This window comes from Ciconia boyciana, chromosome 4 (genome assembly GCF_034638445.1).
Source record: "Ciconia boyciana chromosome 4, ASM3463844v1, whole genome shotgun sequence".
Lineage (NCBI taxonomy): Eukaryota > Metazoa > Chordata > Aves > Ciconiiformes > Ciconiidae > Ciconia > Ciconia boyciana.
The window spans coordinates 48,395,066-48,418,647 of NC_132937.1; the positions used below are offsets into that span (position 1 = coordinate 48,395,066).

At 37.3% G+C, this 23,582-nt stretch overlaps 1 protein-coding gene across 9 annotated transcripts in view; it reads left to right on the top strand.

Moving 5' to 3' along the window:
• LOC140650479 (uncharacterized) overlaps positions 1 to 23,582 on the top strand; it is a 36,594-nt gene that overhangs the window by 8,800 nt on the left and 4,212 nt on the right. For 4 of the 9 annotated variants that reach the window (XM_072858769.1, XM_072858768.1, XM_072858764.1 and 1 more), the window contains exons 5-7: positions 2,113 to 2,201; positions 3,727 to 3,819; positions 11,930 to 12,040. In XM_072858769.1, coding sequence (XP_072714870.1) covers positions 2,113 to 2,201; positions 3,727 to 3,819; positions 11,930 to 12,040 — 293 coding nt within the window. Of the gene's footprint in view, positions 1 to 2,112; positions 2,202 to 3,726; positions 3,820 to 5,073; positions 11,456 to 11,486; positions 23,577 to 23,582 lie in introns of those variants that run through there. The other 5 variants (XM_072858773.1, XM_072858770.1, XM_072858766.1 and 2 more) reach the window with 4 other exon arrangements.

Consider the following 23,582-nt stretch of genomic DNA (forward strand, 5'->3'; position numbering starts at 1 on the left):
GAAGCTGAAAAGTCCTTGACCAGTGTAAGCACCACTTAGCAACAACCAAAACATCAGTGTGTTATCAATATTACTGTCATACTAAAATCCAAAACACAGCACTATACCAGCTACTAGGAAGAAAATTAACTCTGTCCCAGCTGAAACCAGGACACTCCCCAACCAGCTCCCCCCAGTTTCTATACTGAGCATGACGTCCTATGGTATGGAATAGCCCTTTGGCCAGTTGGGGTCAGCTGTCCTGGCTGTGCCCCCCTCCTGGTTTCTTATGCGCCCAGCAGAGCATGGGAAGCTGGAAAGTCTTTGAGTAGTGTAAACATTACTTAGCAACAACTAAAGCATCAGTGTGTTACCAACATTCTTCTCATACTAAATCCAAAACACAGAACTATACCAGCTACTAGGAAGAAAATTAACCCTGTCCCAGCTGAAACCAGGACAGTAGGAAAAGAAGTTAGTAATGTTTTGTACATAGACTTGACATTAGAAGTAACGTATTATACCAGATTTTCATTTAGGTCCACTTGCTGGACAATTCTAAAAATGAAAGAGCTTTTCTGTGTTCCATAAGGAGAAATCTTCGAAGTCACAAAATTTGCTTTAGCAAGTTATGAGTAATGGCTTGGACTGAAGACAAATGTGTATGAGGAAATAGAATGTATACAAGCTAGAAAATCCAATTTTTTTAAAAGAAAAGTATATGTGCTCTATTGCTGGCATATGGGTCTTAACTAGCAAAGACCTGTTGTAGCAGGAGAGGAAAAACAAAAAGAAATGGATATGAAGAAAGAGGAGACACATTTTTGGAACTTTCATATTGTAAGTATAAGAAATGATTGGGAAAATCAAGATATATTAGTTCCAGGTATTCCAGTAGAAGAGAAATGTATTCCAATTTCAACCATAAATGGCTGCTGTAATAGATGAGAGCAAATATCAATCTGGTCCAGGACTGCACCTTGAAAAATGGCCAAATGAGAATTTCTAGGTAACAGTATAAAATATTTATACCCTCCCAAATCCCAACACTTTGCATTTCAGGGACACCCAAGCAAGAAGTGGTTCCTTGTATTTAGTTAATTTCAAAGCATTTCCTTTGCATGAATCTGTAAAATTGCCCCTTAGACTCTGGTAAGGTTTTAGTAAACAAAGAGGCTAGGTAATTCATCCAAAGGCCATCAGAGATTGGAAGTATCACATGTGAAATCAGTACCTTACTTTCCTTGCCATTCACTGTCTGCCTGATAGACCACTTGTCACGTTCTTCAGAGGTGATAGGGAAAGTTAGACTCCTTCGGATTTACTCATATTGAACAATGTATAAGCAAGTCGCAATAAACTCTATAGACAGAGAAAGCCAAGTATAGTTAGGATGTAACTCATATTTACATATGCCCCTGGTCAACTGGCTGGACTCCTGCATCCCTCTTTTGTTGCCACTCTTCCCTCTAAGTCAGGACACTCTTGACTTGGATATGAAACCTCTCTTGCCTGCTGATGTGCCTCTTACATGCTACAGCTGAAGCTGGACAATTGCAGCTGACGCAATCTAAACTGATGACACAAAAAATAATAAAAATGGCAGAATTTTTGACCTTCTACATCTACTACATTTGTCTGAATACATATCTAAACTGAGTAAAACACACTAGGCTGGAGTGTGTCTTTATTTTTAACAAGGATTTTTATGCCATTTTCATGCTGTAGCTGGCTCAGACAAAATTCCTTCAGAAGACTTCCACAGAAGCATTAGTAGTCACTAGTCAGGTATATTACATAAACATGTATATTACATGTATGCATTAAGTACTAATATATATGCCTTTGTTGTTCATATTATATATATTAATGTATAACTGATATTCCATACATTAACTATAAATACAGAGAAATGAAGTATATATAGGGCAAATTTAAAGCATCATAAAGCCATAGACTTTAAATACTTTACAGAAGAGAATGGTATCAAGAGTGGTTATGTTTGTTTCTATTCCTATGCCTATCAATGTAAAGTGAACCTGAATGTTGTCTCTCTACAAAATATTTTCAGCTATGCTTCATTTTACAAAGTGATACGCATTTTATTACAATATTCTCCTCTATGTAAAACAGATTCTAAAAATTTGGTGATCCTCACACAAAGATCAAAGCTTAATGAATTTGTCCTGTTGTGCAAGGGTAAGAAGCAGCTCTCTCTGAAGGTAAGAAGTTGTTTATTTCCTTTGTAATTTGTGGGTACTCTTTCTTAGTATAGGACAATTTCTGTGCAGACTTTTTCAAATTCATTTTCCTTTACTTACCACCTTCCACATTTCACAACTTCTGACTACCTCCCTCTGTTCTGTATGGGGAAATAGTTAAAGTAAGTTATAGCAAAAATCATTGGGTTAGGTAGTTGACTACTGTCACTAGAAGACAGCTGGGGATGTTGGGTTCCAGTCTCTGTGGAGGGAGAGGGGCTTCTTAACCAGAAAACATGCAGGAAATAAAAGGGGAGGAAGAAGCAGGAATGCTGCTTTAGCAAGAGATGAGTTTAAGAGGGGAATTATTTTCTCACAATCAACCCAAATTACAAGATAAGATGAAGAGAAAATACAGCTGAACGTGGTATCCTGTTTTAAACATTTACCATCTGTTGTCAGAGCATTCTCATTTTCTCTAGTCTTGTGAAGGTTTGTTTATGGTAGGAAGAACAGGCAAGGATAGTTTTCCTGATTGGAGGGTTATAACTTTACTAAAGTCTGTCTGAGGAAGAACGTTATGTTGGAGTTTACCCTCTAAACCAGGGCAAAGGTCCAAGAAGCTCTGTTTACACAGGTTATGTTGAGATAAAGAATGACCCTTCGTCTAACATTGGCCATGCATGATGATGTAAATCGCCAAATGCTTCCTCAAATTGTCTTTGATGTTTTTAATTTGTTTTTAATTCACAGATGACTTTCCATAAAATCTATTTCCTGAAATTATCTGGGGAAATGTATGTTGCAAGATACATTAATTATATTTATAGGCTGCTATCCCACTAGGATTTTCCTTTCTGTCCTTGAAAGAGCAACTATTTTAAAAGGATTTTTCTGGTTCAGAGATTACCTTTTCATGCATTAATTGTTTGAAAGGTGTTCCACCAAATCAGGGAAAGAACTGAGTGTTGAGCCCTAATGGATTTTACTTCCAAATCACCTATATTAAAGTACCAGGTTATACCAGATTATGTTTCTTGACATGATTAAAAGCAGTTCTTATCTGAAAATGAGGTAAGACATATTTAGACATAAGACATGTCTCCCAAATATGTAAAAACCTTGGAAAGATTATTGACCTTTCTTTTTCCAGCAGAATACTAAGAATTCTCTTAATCTCAACAGGAATTCTGATATGGAAGATGACAAGGCTCTTTATCTGTGATAAAGTTTTGATATTCTGTTACAACATGGTTCAGTCTTGGCTGCATTGCAAAATAGAATCTGGGCATTAAACAGTTTGAAGGACTGTCTTCGGTATCTGCTTTCAACCCAATTCATTTTGCATTGCAAATGGTAGAAGAAGAATATATTCATGGAAGTGTTTTGAGAACCTATCAGTTTATTCATCTTGGATAATTTGAATGTAATCATTAATGGACTTTATAAAAAAAAGAGAGTTTTCTTTAGAATTAATATACATTTGGTGAATTAAAAGAGCAAAATACGAAGACAAAATTACCAATCTGTGTGGTCATAAACACAGGTCTTAAAAGCATCCTGTTCAGAGCCAGATTATCCTTCAGTGGAAAGATGCGACATGAAAACATGCAACCATGAAGATCCTGACTTCAAACAGGTACATAATTATGATCAACCAAATAAAAATGTGTGTGAGAGAGAGTGTGTATGCAAACATAGGTGTAAAAAAAGTGCAGCTAAATGCATCCTACTGTTACTCGTTAAATGACTGTTTACTTTCCTACTTCAGCTGATTTTTACTGTTTTCCTCAGAAAAAGGAAAATAAGAACTTTTCCATACTTTTGACTTGACTTGTGTGTATGAGTACATCCTTCAGTCTACAAGCAAAATATCTGACTTTCAATTAAAACATGAAAAATAGAGATGTTTTCTGTATTATTATGCTTATATAAAATGCAGTGAGATATAAAGTACTTTTCACCTGGTACAAATTCTTAGACAAGATCTAGAAAATCTGGATGAGTGTCTGGATGAGCAGATCTAGAAGAGTCAGATTACAAAATTAATGATGTTTTTTAAGAAATAGTGAATCTATCAGTCAAAAACTTCTGGGAGGTAATAAAACCATAAAAGATATCTATATATAATTTAATATAAATAAGAAATTAAAAGTAAGCAGTCCCTGAAGTACTTTCAGACTGAATTCTGTATCGGCAGATGGTTATAAATCAGGAGTAATGCATTGTGTATAGAAATACAGGTAGCCAGGTGATTTCTTAACACGTTTTTGTGACCAAAGCTTGATTTTGTTGTCTCTTCTCTAGACGGAAATGATAAAACTTTGTGAACGCAGGAAGGAAACTACTTTGGTTTTTCTAGAAGATATCTTAGACAGACATTCTAACCTAGAGAAAATGAAAAACTAAGGAAATGTAACTAATAATAATTGTTAGGGTTGTACTCCAGTGGATTTACTATTCAGAGGGATTGAAAAGACAATCTTTCCAATTTCAGTGAGAAAAATTAAAGCTATCTGGGATGAGGTAGCTTTCAGAACTTCATAATAGCGAATGTGAAACACTGAAAACCTAAAATTCCCAGCCTAATATTTCTAACATGGCTAACATTTCTCCTAAATCAGAAAGGAGTTCTGGTAATTCAAAATTACAAGAAGTTTCTTGTTTGAAGTAATTCTGAATTGTCTTTGAAAGGTATGAGCTACAGTACTATTAATTTTATTTTTTAATAATTAATGAACAAATCTCCTGCATACTGGGCCTGGAAAATCCAAGTGGGTCCTTCCAAGCTTAGGAAATTTATAAGGCAACTTCTAGTCCCCTCCTTGTATGATGTAAACTATCACAATCATATTGCATTCTTCTAAAATGTATTTCATACACTTTTTTATAGAAAAAGATATGCCTTTTTCTGTGGAGCTGTTCATAGGGAAAGAATTAGTGTCTTGATGGCTGCAAGTTTTGGGGGACAGCTGGAAAGAAGAGCTGTTACAGTTGCCTGTGGAGACCTATTCATCACTCCGGGTTTCGGAACAAATAATTAAAATGAAAAATTCATTCTGAGAACCCATTCATTACCTAACAAGACAGATAGTGATCTACTCATCATGGTTTCTTGCTGATACCTTGAAGTAGAAGAAAAAAAAAAAGTTATTCATTTGTGTGAGGAAAAATCATCAGCCTGCACTTGAACCACATCCAGTTAGACCAAGAGGCAAAACCATTGTCAAGTCTGAATCATGAGATTCTTAATAAACCTTCTGGAATGAGTGCACTGACCGTGAAATAATTTCTGGTATGATGAATTAAGCCTCCACTGTCCTTAGGATGAATATGTGTGGGAGTAGTTGACTGAGATGGAGAAATACTTCTCATGGCCACCAACAAAGCTATGTGGTGCTGCAATGTGATATTTAGTCTGCTAACTTTTAACAGTAAGTCTTAAAGACAGGCATTGTCCTTTTTTCATTGGAAGACTGCCAATAGAATTACCAAAAACATGAGAATCTGTGGAGCCTGCTGTTACACCAGCAGGAAGAGTTGCATATAGTTTTGTAAATTGCCATTTCTGTAACCAAGGCTTATGGAGACACAGTTCACAATCAGTATTTATTAAAACACTTTTTATTAATTAGACTGTTGTTATGACAATAAAACAATAACACCTTGTAACAGCAAATAACAGTTTATAATAGCAACTTATTCTGGTAGGGGACTAAGTCAGGAAGGTAATACAGATCACAACCAATATTTATTGGAACACTATGCTGGTAAGAGCAGAAAACTGCATTGTACATGCAGTTACTGCCTCACGCAGTGGATGCTCTCGCGGTCACCCAGCTGGAGCAGCAGTGGAGAGGCCAAGCCCAGTGGTTCACGCAGAAGCAGGCTTATATTTACTTACAACTGTAATTATTTTAACTCTATAATAGAGCATGCTTATCATAATAATATCATACAAGCAAATGCAGTTAACCACCCAACAGGATGAATTAAGAGATACAGAAGAGTATTTTCCTTTAGCTTCACCACAGAAAAGCTTTTCTCAACTATCTCCTCACAACATGTTGACACAACGGGATGTTTCCCACCCCTTATATATAATTCTCCCATTAGCCAATATGGTCTCTTTTAGCACAAGTAAGATTACGTTTACAAACTTTGTCACTTGATGTAGCCCATGCACAGGAAAGTGTTAATCCCAGTCATTTCTGAAAAAAACAGCATATGGTTATGATGTTGAAATGTTTTACTTAGCATTCACTGTTGACATTAATGGCTTGATTTGACCTGGAGTGCTCAACTAGACAGCTATTGTTTCATGCCCTTCTGATCTTCTTGCAGGCTATCTCATAAATTAGCAGTTTCCGTAGAAGTCTGGACCACAATTATGCAGCCACGTAGTATCAGAGCTGGGCCTGTATCCCTGGGACACAGGCAGCTAAACAGATCATAGGAGGAGGAAGTACAGGGTGAACAAATAGGAGAGGGGGGAATTCCAAGGAGAGTTCTTCACATTCTGTGCTGTTACATGTATGTATAGGTTTTAATGTTCTCATTTTACCATTTTCATTAATTATGTACAAATTTTTACTATGTCTTTTTTATTATTCCAGAAGGGCAGTGTTTAGTGATTATACATTGGTTATCAGAGGAGGACGCATCTCCTTCAGTACATATCTGTAGTATCTCCCTTCAGTGTTATTTCTGTTCTGGTTCAACAATAATATTTTACTATTCATGATACGTTACCACCCTCAGACCTTTGCATATGTATACTTAATCCTCTCAGCTCTTATTAAGTACTAGTAGCACTCAGCTTTCCCTCAGTTTCAAACCTTCCTTTCTCTTTCCTTTCTCAGTTGATACCCCCCCTAAATTCCTTCTTAACTTAACACATTTGCTTAAAAGGTTACTGAAGTCAACAATTCTATTACTAGATCTGGCTGCTCCTCTTCAAGTTGTTGTCCTTTGGGGGATAATGCAGGGTTACTAGGTTATTATAACTGGACAGCATTTTACCAAAACTTTTACTAGAATTCCTCAGCCTGGGTGGACTGAGATCTGAAGGGCTGCAACTCTCAAAGGTCCATTAAGAGCTGTAACAGTTTTTATTCTAGGGTCCTCTCTGCTTTGCTGAGTAGTTAGAAGCAGCTAAACAAGACAGGGACCCTTGGTATAGGTCCCTTGCTTAGGGACATGGTATAGTGGTGGTCTTGGTAGTGTTAGGTTTACGGTTGGACTCGATGATCTTAAAGGTCTTTTCCAACCTATACGATTCTGTGATTCTGTGAAGACAGAGACAGATTAAGTCAGAGGTTAGCTATGCAGTCATGAAAGATCTTATTGTGGGACTTACTCTTTACTCCAGTTAAATAGGTCAAAATAAAGAAAATGAAGCTCCAAAACAGGCAAAATCTGGCAGGTGAGGTCCACAGAATTACCTTGGTTCAGAACTTTTGACCTTGTCAGTAATGACAATGCCATGTTTACTGTGCTTGGCTGCTGGCTGGGGTCAACCCATCACAGTCCTTTTTGGTGCCCAGCATGCAGCTTGAGGGTTTTTTTTGTCTCCATAAGTTGATTCATCTGTTGGAGAGCCAAGGAGTGATCGTCACGGTTCACTCACCCTTCGGTAGTCCCATATGGCCAGTGTGAAAGTCTCATGGAGGGTGGAAGTTAACAGTGGACTAATCTGGCCTGAACAAAGTCATGCCACCATTGAGTGCTGCTGTATCAGGTGTCCCACAGCTCCCATATGAATGGGAGTCAAATGTGGCAGAGCGTATGCGACAACTGATATTTCCGAAGCATTTTTCTTGATCCCTTTGGCAGCAGAGTGCAGGCCACAGTTTGCTTTCATGTGGAGGCGTATCCAATACACCTGGAACTGAATGCCCCAGGGCTGGAAGCACAGCCCTACTATCTGTCAGGACAGGACCAACTGTGAGAAAAAAAGCATTGAGGTGTGTTGGCCCCAGCCAGCAGCCAAGCCCCCACACAGCCACTCACTCAATCCCACTCCCCACGAGTGGAGCAGGGGAGAGCATAGCAAGAGCAAAAGTGAGAAAACTTGTGAGTCAAGATAAAGACAGTATAATATGTGAAGGTCAGAAAAAAAAACAAGTGATGCAAAAGTACTTACTCACCTCCTCCCATAAGCAGGTCAATGCCCAGCCAGTCTCTGAGCAACAGCGACCCTGGAAGCAAAAAAAACCCCACCCTCTTCTTCCTCTACGCCAGTCTTTATGGCTGATCATGACATTATATGGCATGGAGTAGCCCTTTGGCTAGTCTGGGACAGCTGTCCCAGCTGTGTCCCCTCCCAGCCTCTTGCCCACCCCCAGCCTACTTGCTGGGGCAGAGTGGGAAAAAGAGAAGGTCTTGATGCTGTGCATGCATTGCTCAGCAATAGCGAAAACACTGGTGTGTCATCAACCCTGCTCTAGTCACAAATTTAAAGTGCCATACAATTAATTTTTAATACTTTCCAAGGTCCATAGCTTCTTTGATGCAATTGAGGTGGGAACTCAGTTTTACTAGTTCGCTTATTATCAGTGTATGACTCATGCAGTTTTTGATCATGTGCTCATTTCCTCATTTCATCTGAGACAAAACTTAGATTGTGATGTGCCCTATACTCCTTTGTGTAACATGTCATGACAATGTAAGATGATTTGTTCTGTTTCAGTTGGCCTTCATATCCGTTCCTTCTTATCTTTTAGCTGCTTCCTGGTTTAGAGTGCAGCAGTTGAACTTAGCCTGGGGTTATGCTCATTGTGCCTTATTCAAACTGACTTGAAATCATTTTGAGTCCATTTATTTTAAAACTTGGATACGACTCTCTCATGTCTTTCTCTGTAGCTGCCATCACTGACATATTATTCCATAAGATAATGTTTTTTTCTTTAACCGATGGAGACAACATTTTTAGCATTTTTCTAACATGAGCATACATATGCATACACATGCTATCACAAGTGCATTGTGGATCACCTGTGGGACGTAAGTAAAGGTGTATTTTTTTGTCACTAAATGTGAAACCTAACCTGCAAACTGGTTCTTCATTTAATGCAATGGCAAAGAAACAGTCAGATCTATAACTGAAAACCAGTTGTTTTTTTCTTGGAACTTGCACATGTTCTCTCAGACATGCCTGCTGCCATAGGAGCTCTCCTTAGGATTAACTTTATCTGGCAAGTAGTCCACCATATTCTCCAGGTTTTCTCATCAGCCTTCTTAACAGGCCATAACAGAAAACCATCTGTGTCATGATTTCTTGCAGAACACCTTGTTCTTCAATGACCTGCTGCAACTCCCAGCCCTAGCAGTGTTTGGATATGCTTCTACTTCCAGCTCCTCTTTCTTTCCCCAGTCACACAATATCATTCCCCAAATCATCTTCCTGTGATGGCTCTCCACATAATTTTCCATCATTTCATGCAGATACAGCAGGTATTTTTAACTTTTGCATCTCAACCTGCTTTTGCAAGCACCTGATTTTGGCTTCACATTTACCAGATCCCATTGGAGTCTCCCTTGCTCTAGAGTGAATTTCTGTATTGTACACATTAATCCCTCTGCTTGCTTCTGCAGGTTTTCTTTCTTCTTTTTTTTCTGAAGCCACCAGATTCTCTTATTCCATTTGTATTTCCTTATTACCTTTTTGAGTCCGTAGAAGATATTTCTTTCCTAAAGACAAATTGTCTTCAACTTTCTTAATAGTATTTTTTAAAACCAAATTTTTGGATTGAAGCTGCAGATACTCTGCTGTTACACTGGCTTGATCAAGACAGAATGTATTAGCTGCTTCCCATTATAGCTTTGCTAATACAGGAGGTGTATCCTCAAGTTTCTTTCATGTACTCTGCAATAACTGCAGGACATCTTCTTTCCGTCCCCTGTTGTCATATGGGCTGAGAGGACACAGTCCTCCCTCCATGGAAAGGTGGTTATTGCCAATGCTGTAATCTCCAACATAGCTGGGACCCTTTAATATCCTCCTGCTTTTCCCCAAGCATTCAGTTTCATTTTAGAGGTCCCCTTAAGCATTGTGCACAATGATAATACAGCAGACTGGTCAGATTTATAGAACTGTCTTGTGGGTAGGATGAGAGTGTTCGAACAGATCACTCAAAAGGGAAGATGAAGTAATTTGATTATGATGCATTCATTTACCATCTCAGTCTTCCTCGAAGGATATTATAAATTCCCTGCTCCCTGACAAGAGGTTGAGTTTGGGGAAACACAAATCTCAAACTTTTATTAATTAAGCTCTTACTATTAGCAGCAGATAACTATTCACACAGTCTTCTCAGTTACTGTCTCCCTCAGTGCACACGCTCAGGAGCAGGGGCTCATACCCACACTGCAGGGGTTTCCAGGCAGCTGTGCACAGTCACACACGGGCTCCCTCGTTTCAGCAGGTGTGCTTACGCATACTGCCCTGTAGTCTTTGTCCACCTAGAGCAGCCGCTGCCTTCTTGGACGTGGTGTGGGTTACATGATCCGTCACGGGTGCCAGTGTGTGCTGGAGGCCTTGGGCAGGTTCAGCAGCACCGTGGTACCCTGAGATTACCAGTTTTTGCCAATGTAACAGGGCTATTAGTCTCCAGGGCTTATGGTTTCAGAGTCTGCTTCTCAGCACATACCCTTCCTCTCTCTGGCGTGGTGTTTTCTGGTAACTATTTCTCCATCCTCATCCTGAGGTGCCTAGAGAGAGAGCCCAAACACATCCACACACACAGAGGGGCTGCTCTGATGATAGCCATTCTTCCAAAGATGGATCTTAAAAAAAGTGTATTGGAAACTGGGGATGTACAGAAAAATCATAGGTAGTAGAACAGGTGTTTAAGAGTAATTGGTACTGTAACATTCAATTGTACTCCAAAAGAGGCAAGAAAAACTGTGGATTGACATTTTGTTGCTAGTGGCAGTTGACAGGGTAGGTCTGTGGTAAGAAAATGACCAGATGAAAATCCTAAATTATCCCAATAACAGGTATATATACTGCAGAGGAAAACTGTGCTGGTCTTTTTGTGAAGCAAAGGAATGCAGCTATGGATCTGGAAATACTTGGTCCTTTGAGGGAGACAGGTATTATTTTATTCATAGTTATCACAGAATCTGTCCCAAAATGATTAGTTGTTGCCAAAGATTTATCTAAAAATTGGTAAATATACGTCACTGGAGAAAAGCATTCAAAATATAACAAGCCAGCAACATACATGAATTTTTGTCACATGAAACACTACAGAAAGGCTTTAGAAATATAACATATGTTCTTTACTTTGTGTATTTTCATAGCTGAGTGAAGATAATCACTTTTTCATCATGCATTACCAAGGAGATTCAGTGCAGTTCCAATGCTATGAAGATACAAGTTACTACCTGTATGTGAATGACGACTCACTTGATATTCGCAAGCCGGAAAACAAAGAACCCAATGAGGACAAAAATTTTTACTTCAGGGTGTCATATTTACAGGAAAACTAACTTGTCTACCTTTCAGTGGCCTAAGTGTCCATACAACTCCTATAATAAGCTAACAGAAAAGAAGGAAGGTTGAGATCAACTAATTTCCATTTTGGCTTAATTTTTACTTTTTTTGTAATTTCTTGAGTCACCATTTTGCATGAGTAACATCCTTTATTTCTGTACTTTGAACAGGAAAAGAGAAAGGCTAAGTTTGAAAAACATACTAACTGATCAATCTTTTTGTGTCTTACCTGCACAATTATGGTTTTAAGGAGCTGAATTCTTCTGGAAGGGGAAAAATACAAAGGGGATATTTTGAAGACAGGAAAAAGAAGGAAGCATACGTGGATATGAAATACAAAGCACAGTTAGTTCTCCACATGGTAAACTTTTTTATTTTTTAAAAAATGTCTCTTATTGGCTCACTTGAACTTGAGAAGAAAACATTTAGAAGTTATTTAATGCCTATGTGCATGTCCTGAATGACTGACTGACTGACTGGGGGAGAGAAGTGGAAAAAGTGTCTCAGGTCTAACTGAGAACAAAGGAAGAGGCTGAAGGTTAGACAGAAGATCTCTCTGCCCCTTTAGCTTCAAGTCAGCCCATATATTCCATTATGCAATTTCAGCATCTGTCCAGCACGGCAGCTCTCTAAGAAAAGGTACACAGAGCATCAGGCGCACAACGTGCAGGCAGAGGGAGAGAGGCACATTGAACTGATGGGACATAACAGATGCCTGTGAGCACCAGCAGAAAATTGCTCTGACATATTGGCTTCCATCTCTGAATCATAGTGGGAAATGCGATCATGTGCTCAGCTGCAAAGCAGAGTGCAGAACAACACCTGAAAAATAATTAAATGTTCAAAATGACTGAATAAAATAAACACTAGGTGCTTACGTGGGGTACACTGGAGGAGCAGTAAGAGTACCTGCCTTTTAGCAACAAGGTCTGTCAGTGTGAAATGGAAGATGCTGACACTTAAATGTCCATAGACCATACCCTGCAAGGCACAAAACATTTGAAATACAAGAGGAGACAAACCAAAAGTGTACACAGGATCACTAGGTGTTAAAGATCTGGTTCTCTACTGCTGTACATGGAGTCCCACTGTGATTTAGCGGCAATTTTCTTTGATGCAAGTCATTTGGGAATGTATGTGTGTAAATGATAGACATTATGCACCTATGCCAAGAGGTTGTGGGTTAGTTGCAGTGGAACAACCTACAAGCTACACAGCACTTGCAGGAATTGTTCTTTGTAAATATAATAAACAATGCATACCTGAAATAGGAATTCTAACATCAGTCAGTCACACCAATGCACATTATAATAAGGCACATTACAATAATCTATAGTAGACCAAACCTCAAAGGTCTGTGAGACCTTAAAAGATTTCTTTTTCTCCCCCTACTAGCAGTGTGGAGTTTCACTGCTGGGCTTGTTGTATTCTTCAAATAGTGAAAATCATTCTGTTGCTTCCAATGCTGACTGAACAGAAGAGAGCTTTTGAGTATTCTCTAAATGATACTTAGAACTTCTGGATCTGTTAGGAGTTCAGTGAAGTCAGTGGGCAGAAAAAAACCCCAAACTCTAGATACTGACTTCAGCATACGTTACACTAGAATTAAATTATTTTAGCATTATCTATTATGTTGCACAAGAAATAAATTCAATTATGTATCAGGTACAATAATTACACTAACTGATACACTAACACTTCATAGTCATACATTTATTATTGGTAATGTGATCACCTTACTAAATTACAGAACGTGCTCTCCAGATGGTAAGTTGATGAAATGATGACAACTCATCATAAAGCTTCTACAAAGCATACTAATGAAATCATGAGTGCTGATGTCAGCAAAAAAGTGACGTGGGCCTCAGGGAATTTTGAATCTATTTTATAGTTAAAACTTAAATGATGGTTATATGCAGAATTTTGTACTTTTACCATCTACCTTAAAAATAAGATTTTTTTTAACAATTTAAGGGACAAAAGCCCTTATGGAAGCAGCAGAGGTAATTTTGTAAAGTTTCATATTTGACATATAAGATAGTAATGTCATTTGACTTTTTTTCTCAGAAAACACAATAAATTCAGCCAGCTTTGTAACTATAAATGTACATCGGAATACAACTTAACAATTTCTCGATCCTAATCTTTCCTGGATTCTTACTTTTCGCATACAAACTCTTCAAACTGTCATTTTCAAATTCCCACTAATGTGAGTGTCTCATGAGTGGAAGATAAGTTTTTATTTTGTGAGGTGGAAAGCACATAGAAATTTTATTTAAAAATATAAAATGAAAGCCAGTGAGTCTTTTAGAAAAATATAGCCTCTAACACTTTACAATACAAAACCCATTTATCCAGTGTGTCTAACAGTTGAATATGAAATATAATTACTACTTTGCAGTTTATTTTCAAAACAGTACTGATATTCTTTAACTTTTACTTAGCAGATGTGATAATTATTAAAATACTAATACAAATGCTTTGCTTTTATTTTTCTCCTCTTCAAAAGCTGTGCCTTAAAGAAAATACCAGGTTCTGTTTCCTGCAAAACAATTTAATGCAAGTATTCTTCATATATATAACTCCTAGTACTTTGACCATATTTGTGACTTGTTAGAATAAAACTTGTGAGAAGAACATCAACAACTATAAAGAATGTGATCCTTATACTATTTAATCTGACAAAAGCTAACCAAAATAACATATGTAAAAGAGGGGACCATATCTTATTGGGAACTATGTGCTAATTTTTCAGGAAACCAGAGTTCTTTCAATCATGGAGAAGGGAATGGTCATTTACACTTAAAAAAAAAAAAAAAATTACAGTAAAAAACACTGAAGACTGCTAAAGAATGACTGCATTAAAGTGTGAGTTTAGGAACAATTGTCATATGTTAAAGCAAGAGACAGGCAGCCAGCCTTGCTACCCCTCAAATACATGCCTAGTATGCACTGTGTTACGTAAGACCTTCCTTATGGGTAGCCAAAAGAACTAGAAATTAGAATTAGAAATTGTTAGTCTAATAAATGCTTTTATAGTCTAAACAAAATAGAACAATCTAGCATTAGTGCAACTGCAGCAGTACTAAAAACTTGTAAGTAATCCAAATCACGCAGTTTCTATTAAGGATCTTTAGTAACACAACACATCAATAGACAAAGATTCGTTTATGCCTCTTCCCTGGTGTGAAGTTCTCACCCTTCCAGTCACTCACAGACTGAAGTCAAGGGCTGTTTTTTCTTAGATAGGATGATGTGATGATGTTGCCATTACATTACATACAATAATATACATGTATCTCGTAGTTCCCCACTGATTTAGACAGAAGAGTATTCTGTCTTGAGTGTTGCTTCTTTTAGATATACGTGGCATGAATTTTCAAGTAGAAGGTGTGTATAAACAGAGATTTTTTTTTTAATGTCATCTTCTTTTTGTTTCTATTTGTCGGTCATTTGTCTAACCAAAGAAATCATAGGCAGGCTAAATTGCTCTGACATTTGTGTGTTTTAAATACGACTCTTCATATTCCCTGTATATATGAATAGCTGCAGAGGAGCAGATTCACTACCAGCTCCTCTCTTCATTGCTTCTGGCAAATTACATGGGCTAACTAGCACCGAGAACGAAAGACAGCAGCTGTTAACGTACAGCCCTTATGTTAACATACAGTTCATTGAAGCCGTCCTTCTCTAGCACCATCTCGTGGACCTCAGGTGAACGGTAGTAACCTTGCATCCAAATTTTATCACATCAGCAAGCTACAAAAAAGTTCTCAGCAGCTGAAAAGAAAAAATTTCTTTCTTTTTCCAAACCCTGATATTTATTTCCAACTGATATAGGGCCTAGATCTGCTGTGTCTGGAATGACTGAAGTGGGCAGCCAAGCAGGTCAAGGAAAGAAAACTTTCCCCTCTATTTGGCATTTGCAAGGCTGTATCTGTACTACTGTGTTCAATTCTGGGCTCTCCAGAACATACTGGAGCAAGGCTGAGCAGAGGCACGAGGATGGTTAGGAGGATGGAGCATTTGAGGAGGCGAGGCTAGGACAGCAGGGGTTGTTTAGCCTGGAGATGAGAAGGATGACTCTTTGCCTAGCTGAACGGGGATTGTAGCGAAGATGGAACTAAACTTGCTTAGAGGTGCACAGCAGAAGGACAATAGCCAGTAGTCACAAGTTGCAGCAAGGGAAATTTTGACTGCCTGTAAAGAAGAGAAAAAAATGATTCGGACGTGTAGGAATTGGAAGAGGTTTTGTGATTATATGAAGTGTCCATCTTCAGAGTTTTTCAAAAGTCAACTGGACAAGGCCCTGTGCAACCTCATCTAATGCTGAAGGCAAGCCTGCTTTGAGCAGGTGGTTTGACAAAACGATCTCCAGGGGTTCCTTCCAACGTAAATTATATTGTGATTCTATGATTCAAAGGCAGCTTCAGTGTCTTAGAATTTACAGAATATTTAATCCAAAGAGCAAAAGTATTCAATACAACCTACACAACCATACAGAACCACATAAAAGCAAACAAAATAAATCCTATTGATTTCATCCCAAAGCACAATGTTTTCATGAGTACATGCAGGCTTGAGCTCAAGGGAAAACACATTCAGTGTCAGAAAAAATGTCATAACTAGTGAAAGATTCCCTCTTGATCTCCAGAAAATTCAAATCAAAACACATGGGCTATTTCAAAGCAGAAAACTGTGTGAGGAGAACAAAGGTTCATTTGGAAAATAAAAAGTAATTTCAATATGATTATCAGGTGAATTTAAAAGCTACTGTCATTTTACCTGTTTGTTTCTGCAATAATAGTTTTTCTTGCAATAATAGTCTTCTCAATATTTGAACGATCTCAGGAAATACAGTAAGCACATCTCTTTCTATTGAAGGCTGATCAGTTCTGTGAGGATCCCTTCCACTCCCCATCACAGCTATTAAAAGTAATGACTAAACTACCATTTTATTGAAGAAATCAGAATGTACATTAGGTATTCTAATAGTGTTAAAAACTAAAAGATCTAATATACCTAGCTACAAGCGTTACCTAAATTCCACAAGTTATGCAAATTACTGCGAGAACAATTAATTCCTGTAACAAATAGATTTTTCTCTCATAGACATTGAAGTTGTGGCTGACAGGCATGATATTTTCTGTAACAGTAAGACTGTCCTGTTAGGCACTACACCAGCAAAACTGACATTTGCACTGCTTTCTCATAAAGATATTTACAAAGAGAAAGCAACTAGATTTCCAGTATTCTAGTCATGTTGTTGGTGTAGCAGGCTTCAAACCTAACTGTTGTCAATGCAAGTAACTGAAGTGATTAGCAGACACTGATAAGAAAAACTAAAATGTTGTTTAATGTATCTTCGCTGCCAGTTTGTTGATAAAGGGATTCTAAGGTTTTTTACAGAGACTGAATATGAGAAGTACCTGAAAAAAGGGGTGACAAAGTTTAGAAAAGGGATTGAAATTGGAGACAAAAATATAGAGAAAGAGAATAGATGAGAAGAGAAGGACACAGTATGGAAAGCAGAAAGATACACGAGAAAAAAATTAGCTAAAAGGTATAAAATGGAGAGTGATCAAGAAAAAGTTTGAAAATGAAGCACAGAAAGAATACCATGATTCTATGTGCATTCCTTCCTCCCTCTAGAAAATTAATAAATAGAAGAGTTAACTACACTAACCCCAGCTAAAAATCTGTACGTCTCACATAGCTGAGCAGAGGCCAATGTCCTGAAATCTCTGTACTGGTCCCAAAGCCCTTTCATCAAAGTACCAATAATTTCCCAAATTAATGCAAATCACAGTTCAAAGAAGTCATAAAGGTATGTTTAAAAAAATTCTTTTATCCTTATGCTCACCTCTGGCCCCAGGTTATTCTACAGTTGTACAGGGAGCTGAAAATAAGATAGACTAACTGAAATGGTGCCCTGGGGTGTATTTGTAAGATAACAGGTATGCACTGATACACAACAGAAATTAAATCTACTGCCTGTTGTTTGAAGCTTTAGCTCCTCAGTAGACACCATGTTACTGTCTAAGTTATCTAAGTAACTGCATATTGAATTACTTTTTTTTGCTGTATGAGAAGAAATGCAGAAAAAACACACAATATAGCTATCCATGCATGTGGGGTACTTACATTTTGCGTATTTAGAAAGTCATGTGTTCTGAATTCTAAAAGCTGCAGCTTTACTGCAGAATTTGCAGGACCTCTCAATGCAGTTTCAACTTCATTTTTTTGATAGCTTAGAAAGACAGAAAGTAGTTAATTAGTAATTAATTATGAGTTTGCTTTGTTTTCACTCTGAGCTTCTATATATAAAGCTGCTACTTAGAAATAGGGGATATGTACTTCAAAGTTTTAGAAAACCCGTACAGTCTGACCTTTGCTGCTTCCTTTACTGGCAGCTCCACATTTTCTGTCTAAAATTAATTTAATATTTTCTTCATAATTATGTAATTCTCTTGAATAAGGTCATACTAAATACTAGACTGTTAGTCGTACTAATACATTAGTGTTAAAACTAGTATTAACCACTACCATATGTTGACTGTTAACATTATAAACAAATATGTTCTGTATTTACAAAGTCAGGCAATCTTTGCTGATGATTGAGCTTCACTCTTAAGATAAGCCTTAAAACTATTTGATGGGTTTGACTCAAGAGTAGAGAAATTAATATTTCACCATGTCACACTGAGGTGCCTTTGCTATAACTTTTTTTTCCCAAAACCATTTTATTGAGATGGTAACAACTAGCTATGCTTTCAGGGACCATCTGACAAAGTATCTAGAAGCATTTCAATATCTGGACAGTACTAATTTTTCCAATTATCTATCATTTAAATGAGTCTAATAATTAACAGGTATAGCTCAATGTTTTTGAAACTGGACTTTACAAAGTGTAATCTGGATGCAGCACAAAACCCAGTTCTTGCAGTAGATGAAAACAAGAACTTTAAGATTTGTTGCTGATGATCAGATGGATCTCAAGATCAGCCATGAATTAGACAAAAAGTGATGATGTGCCTCACAAGTGATGAGTAACATGTTCGAGTTCACCCTGCTTTGAGCAGCAGAGCTGACTACATCATTTCTGGAGGTCTCTTCTAACCTCAATTACTCTATATAACTGCTGGTGATTCTGTTCTGTAAGATGAATTTATGCCAGGAAAAATTGCTTCCGGGAGGAGCATCAGGAACATGGGAATGGGATAGAAATACTTTGGGTGAGAATAAAACATTTGTTTCTATGAAATTTTCTGTTCAGAAGGACACTGAGCTAAATGAACCTCTAATATGAACCCTATGTAATCTATTTGTTGGTAGATTACATTACTGTAAGAGTTCTACAACGTCTTCTTAATTCTGTGTCCAGTGTTTTCAGTATTGCCTTGTCTACTTTTTTTAGAGGTAACTGAAAAACTCATTCTGACAACAGTAGCTATACCATCTGTACTAAAACTATAAATTTTGCTCCCTAACTCTCATTGTATTCACATACCTTCCCAAGGTATTACCGGATATGTATCATGCTTCAAATGTATGGATTGGGTGGAAACCCACTGTGTGTTTTCCACTTATTCCACATCTTAGAACGGTAAATAAGCAAAATGGTTGAAGTTGTGGTATTGTAAACAGTGACATAGTCTGCATTGGTATAGCCTGCAATAACACTTCACAATCCCATAGTACTTTATGAATCAAAATTTTGTAAAATAATAACATGTAATAAAGGTGAATACAAATTTTTTTTGTGTACATTTCAAACAGAGGAAACTAGAGACAGAAAAATTACTTAGCCAAGATCAGGCAATAGCAAATGGCAAAACCAGAATTCTAAGTCATGATTCCCAGTCCTGCATACATTCCTCTGGTATTGTTCTAGTGCAGAATTGCAGCTTTGCGGTATATCTGACATCCACACACATTCTCCCACCTAAATAATAAGATTCTAACAGATTTTCCACAACTATCAGGGTATGAACACTTTTAGAGTACGAAGTGCACTTTTAGAGTGCAAAGCAAAGCAAAGCACTGTGAAGTGTCTTGCAAATGTATCAATCAGGATTGATTTTGACCTTTTAGTATTGAATTGCTTTTTTCAAAACTGAAATTAAAGTAATTTCATATGGTTTTTATTCTAATGAAACGTAACAAATTACTGACAGGAAGCTAGAAAGGACTTCAACCTGAATATTTTTTTGAACTTTGTTTTAACAGATGAGATGATTTACAGTGTTTAGGTTTATGTAAATCTCAGTAAGTTTAACAAGTTTTAACTGTGGACACAGACTTGCCCGCATTGTGTTACAAAGTTTCATATATGATTCTAATTGTCAGAAATTGGTTAAAAATAGAAACATATCTGCCTTTACTGTAATACAGAAATGAATATATGTAGAAATTCAGACACCAGAGAATCAGGAAGTTTAACAGAAGATTTGTGAATACTTTTTAGAAGGCAACTGAAATTTGCTTTCAAATTAGTCATTGTGAGTGTTCTAATTATAATCTATTTTGGCAAATCCTATTGAAGTAAACCTGATCTCTCCTTCCAAATGCAGCTTTTTTTTTTTTCAGAGAGACAGAGGAGAATAAATTATTGCAAACCTTTATTGTGGGTCTTTATTAAGCTCTTACACTCCAAAAGATTTCTATCAATTTATTTAGGTCAACTTGACTGTGAGACCTACAAAAGAACTTTCTAGAATTTGCATTTATTGTATTAAAATGTGGAGATACAATTTTGAGGCACTAATAACAGACATTTGGAGGAAGAAATGGCAGATAACCTGCCAGGGAGTAGCAAGGGCCAGCCTCTCTGCAAGAGAAAGTGAGCTGACCTTAAATAAAAGCAGTCAAGCACTCAGCAAGGGGAAGAGATTGCAGAGGGGGGTTACGGAGAAAGAGGGTTACAGGCTTCTCATGGCAATTAGAGCCTGCTGATGTGTCCAAGGCTCTGCCACAATCTTCCTTACAGAGCCATAAAGAAGTATTTGGTTTATTATAAAACAATTAGTTGATTAAGTCAAAGCATATTTAATGCGCTTTGTCTTATTACACATATTTCTGTTTCTTTAATCCTTTTTTGATTTAATTTTAGCCATAAAAATTAACCTACATATATTTGTCTTAAGCCTGTTACAGTGTACTTTTTAATAGGTGGCAAAGATCAGGAAAAATGAGCTAACTCTATGCACCTTTCCTCTTGATTACTCAAAATACATTTAAGGCTTTGATAGCTTTGAACTGACAATTTAGAAATACAGACACACCATATCTTCATTATAAGCCATCTGCAAACCTAAGTGGCAGTATATTTAGCTTCACACTGAAGTGAGTATATCTTGGGCTTCAGTCCTGTAGTCTTTAAGGCAGGACAGGGTCCAGTATTTTTATGGGCAAACAGACAATATGACAATGTTCTCTTTCGTCTTTTAGTCATCTGTTCAATTTCTGAAAGCACTAGTTTAATCCATTATGATAAACTAATCTTTTTATTTACAACCTAAGATTAATCTCAATATATTTGTCATAATTTTTCAGCTTCCATCTCGTAATACCCTAAACCTAATAATATGACTTGAAGTTGGCTTTGAAATTGAATTTCATAGGACCAGGAATTTACCATGGATTGCTGAGAGTTATGAACTACCTGTGTAATTACAGAACAACCATGGAAATGGAAGGGGTCAGCTGAGTCATAAAGTCTGGTTGTGAATTAGAAACTTAATAGACATTTAGTTTCTAGTCATTTAGCCCAGAAGGACTTCTACTCCCTATGCTTCCCCTTAAATCACAAAGTGCATTAAAATCCACAAAAAGTATAATGTTCTACAGGAAAGAGCAGGTCAGACACAGAAATATACCAGAACCCTTATCCTTTCTTGCCTGTAATCCTATTTTCTCTATCATTTGTTATACTCTCTTATCATGTCTTACTTTAAATAGAAATCTAAACAAACTGTGTTTGAGTAACATCTCAGTGAGGTCCCAGTTCTGACTACGGACCCTTAATCACTAAATAAATAAAATGAACACATTTACGCTTTTAACAACTCTAATAATAAAATTTTTTAACAGTAAGGATGAAGTAGGCTGTTGATAAGCAATTCTCCCACTCCCAGCATGGAGCTACTTTGTGGGCAATTCCGTAGTATCAGTGCTAACGAACAGAACAGCTACTGTTTATCTATTAAGTTGCTGATAAGAGAATCCACAGACATATTAGTGTAATTCCATTGTTAAACCCAATTATACACCTTATCACAGTGGGATATGCATTTGGCAAACAAAGAGATTATTGGCTGTACACTGAGATGCTACTTTATAAATGCTTAAAATTAAAATAATTTTATTACATAAATCTGTGCATTACTTAACTGTCGATGAAGGCAGAAGACATTCTGATGAAGGCGTTTTTGGGGGTGAAGACAGAGAGATTGCAATGTGAGCTATAATCTGAGATGTAACAGTGGCACTTGTGATGCTTTTTAGCCAGTCCCCACCTCCCTGGGGGCTACAGCACCATCCTTTTCTGTGGTTATTATGCCCACCTTGTTGCTGGCATTTGGACTGCTTCTGTCTGTGTTCAGCACAAAGAACATAAAGATATTACCAAAGTGATTAGTGGTAAAGATGTGGTGGTAATGAACTCCATTGGAGTGGATTTCTCTAATGGAAGAGCTGACCCTGAGTCCTCTACATTCCGCTGCTCAACTGTAAAGTTCAGATACATTTAAAGATGCTAAGTACAATTGTACTGCTGAACGCAGTGGTACTGCCACCATCAGTTTCCTTGGGTTTGAATGTTATGCTTCAGCTTGCTTTAGGACACCAATGTTTTTCATGCTGCCCTTACGTCAGCTTAAAATAGGCCAAATCACCAATCACACTTTTAAAAAATGGTGCACACTGGTAAAGCACAAGTGCCTGAGATAATTAAAAAAGAAGCATATCAGTTTCTGGGCCAGATTAACTTGGGTGGGGTGGCAGGGCTGAGGAGTTGGCATTAAGAAAACAGCGGCTCTGAGGTTTTTTGTCTGGAACTTGCTAGTGTTGGCAGAGGCAGACTCTAGAAAGGCTTTAGGGCTACTGTGAATTATGATTTCTCAGATCTCCTAGTAACTGTTCTGTTTCTTGAACACTTGCCGGTTCAGCTGCACAATAAAGACTGTAATTCAATCCTGTTCTGTTTGAATGGGTCTTTAACATAGCAACAAGAGAATAACTGCTTAAAACATGAAAACACAGTGCTAAAGCCCTGTATCTGGCAGAAGGTCAGAGGCATCTTTAAAACCTGAAAGTAAATTTAACTCATGTTTGAAATCAATTTACTTTGAAAATAGGTCCCTAACTGGAATATGATTTCATGGGCTCAAAATTTACTCTCAGAAATAAAGTGCCCCTTTCTCAGGGTGCACTATGAAAATGCTTTGTATTCTCCAGTAACTGGTAAGTTCAGCAAACAGATGAATCAAATATAGCTTGGTGCTGCCCCATAATCAAAGTCTAGGAAAAGATCAGCTATTCTGCCTCATTGTTAAGAACTGTATGGGAAGATGATAAAAAAACTGTATCCCTAGATGGAAAGATATGTCCCTTTTTGCTTTAGATGCTGGAAGAGATTATAAGAAGGACTGTTTTACATTCTCATCTAGCAGTTTTGTTTCTTAAAGGAGTTGCTCATATAGTAGCTATGAATCCTATAACATACTGATATATTTCTAACAGTAAAAATAAGACAATGAAATATATTCTATAACAGAACAGTCATTTTAGTTTGAGTATTTTATTTATCAGCTCCACCACGGAAAATGATTACATGTTCTTAAATTATCATTTTTTAAAAACCTGTTATTATATTCTAAAGTCAGACTTCTTCACCACCCCCA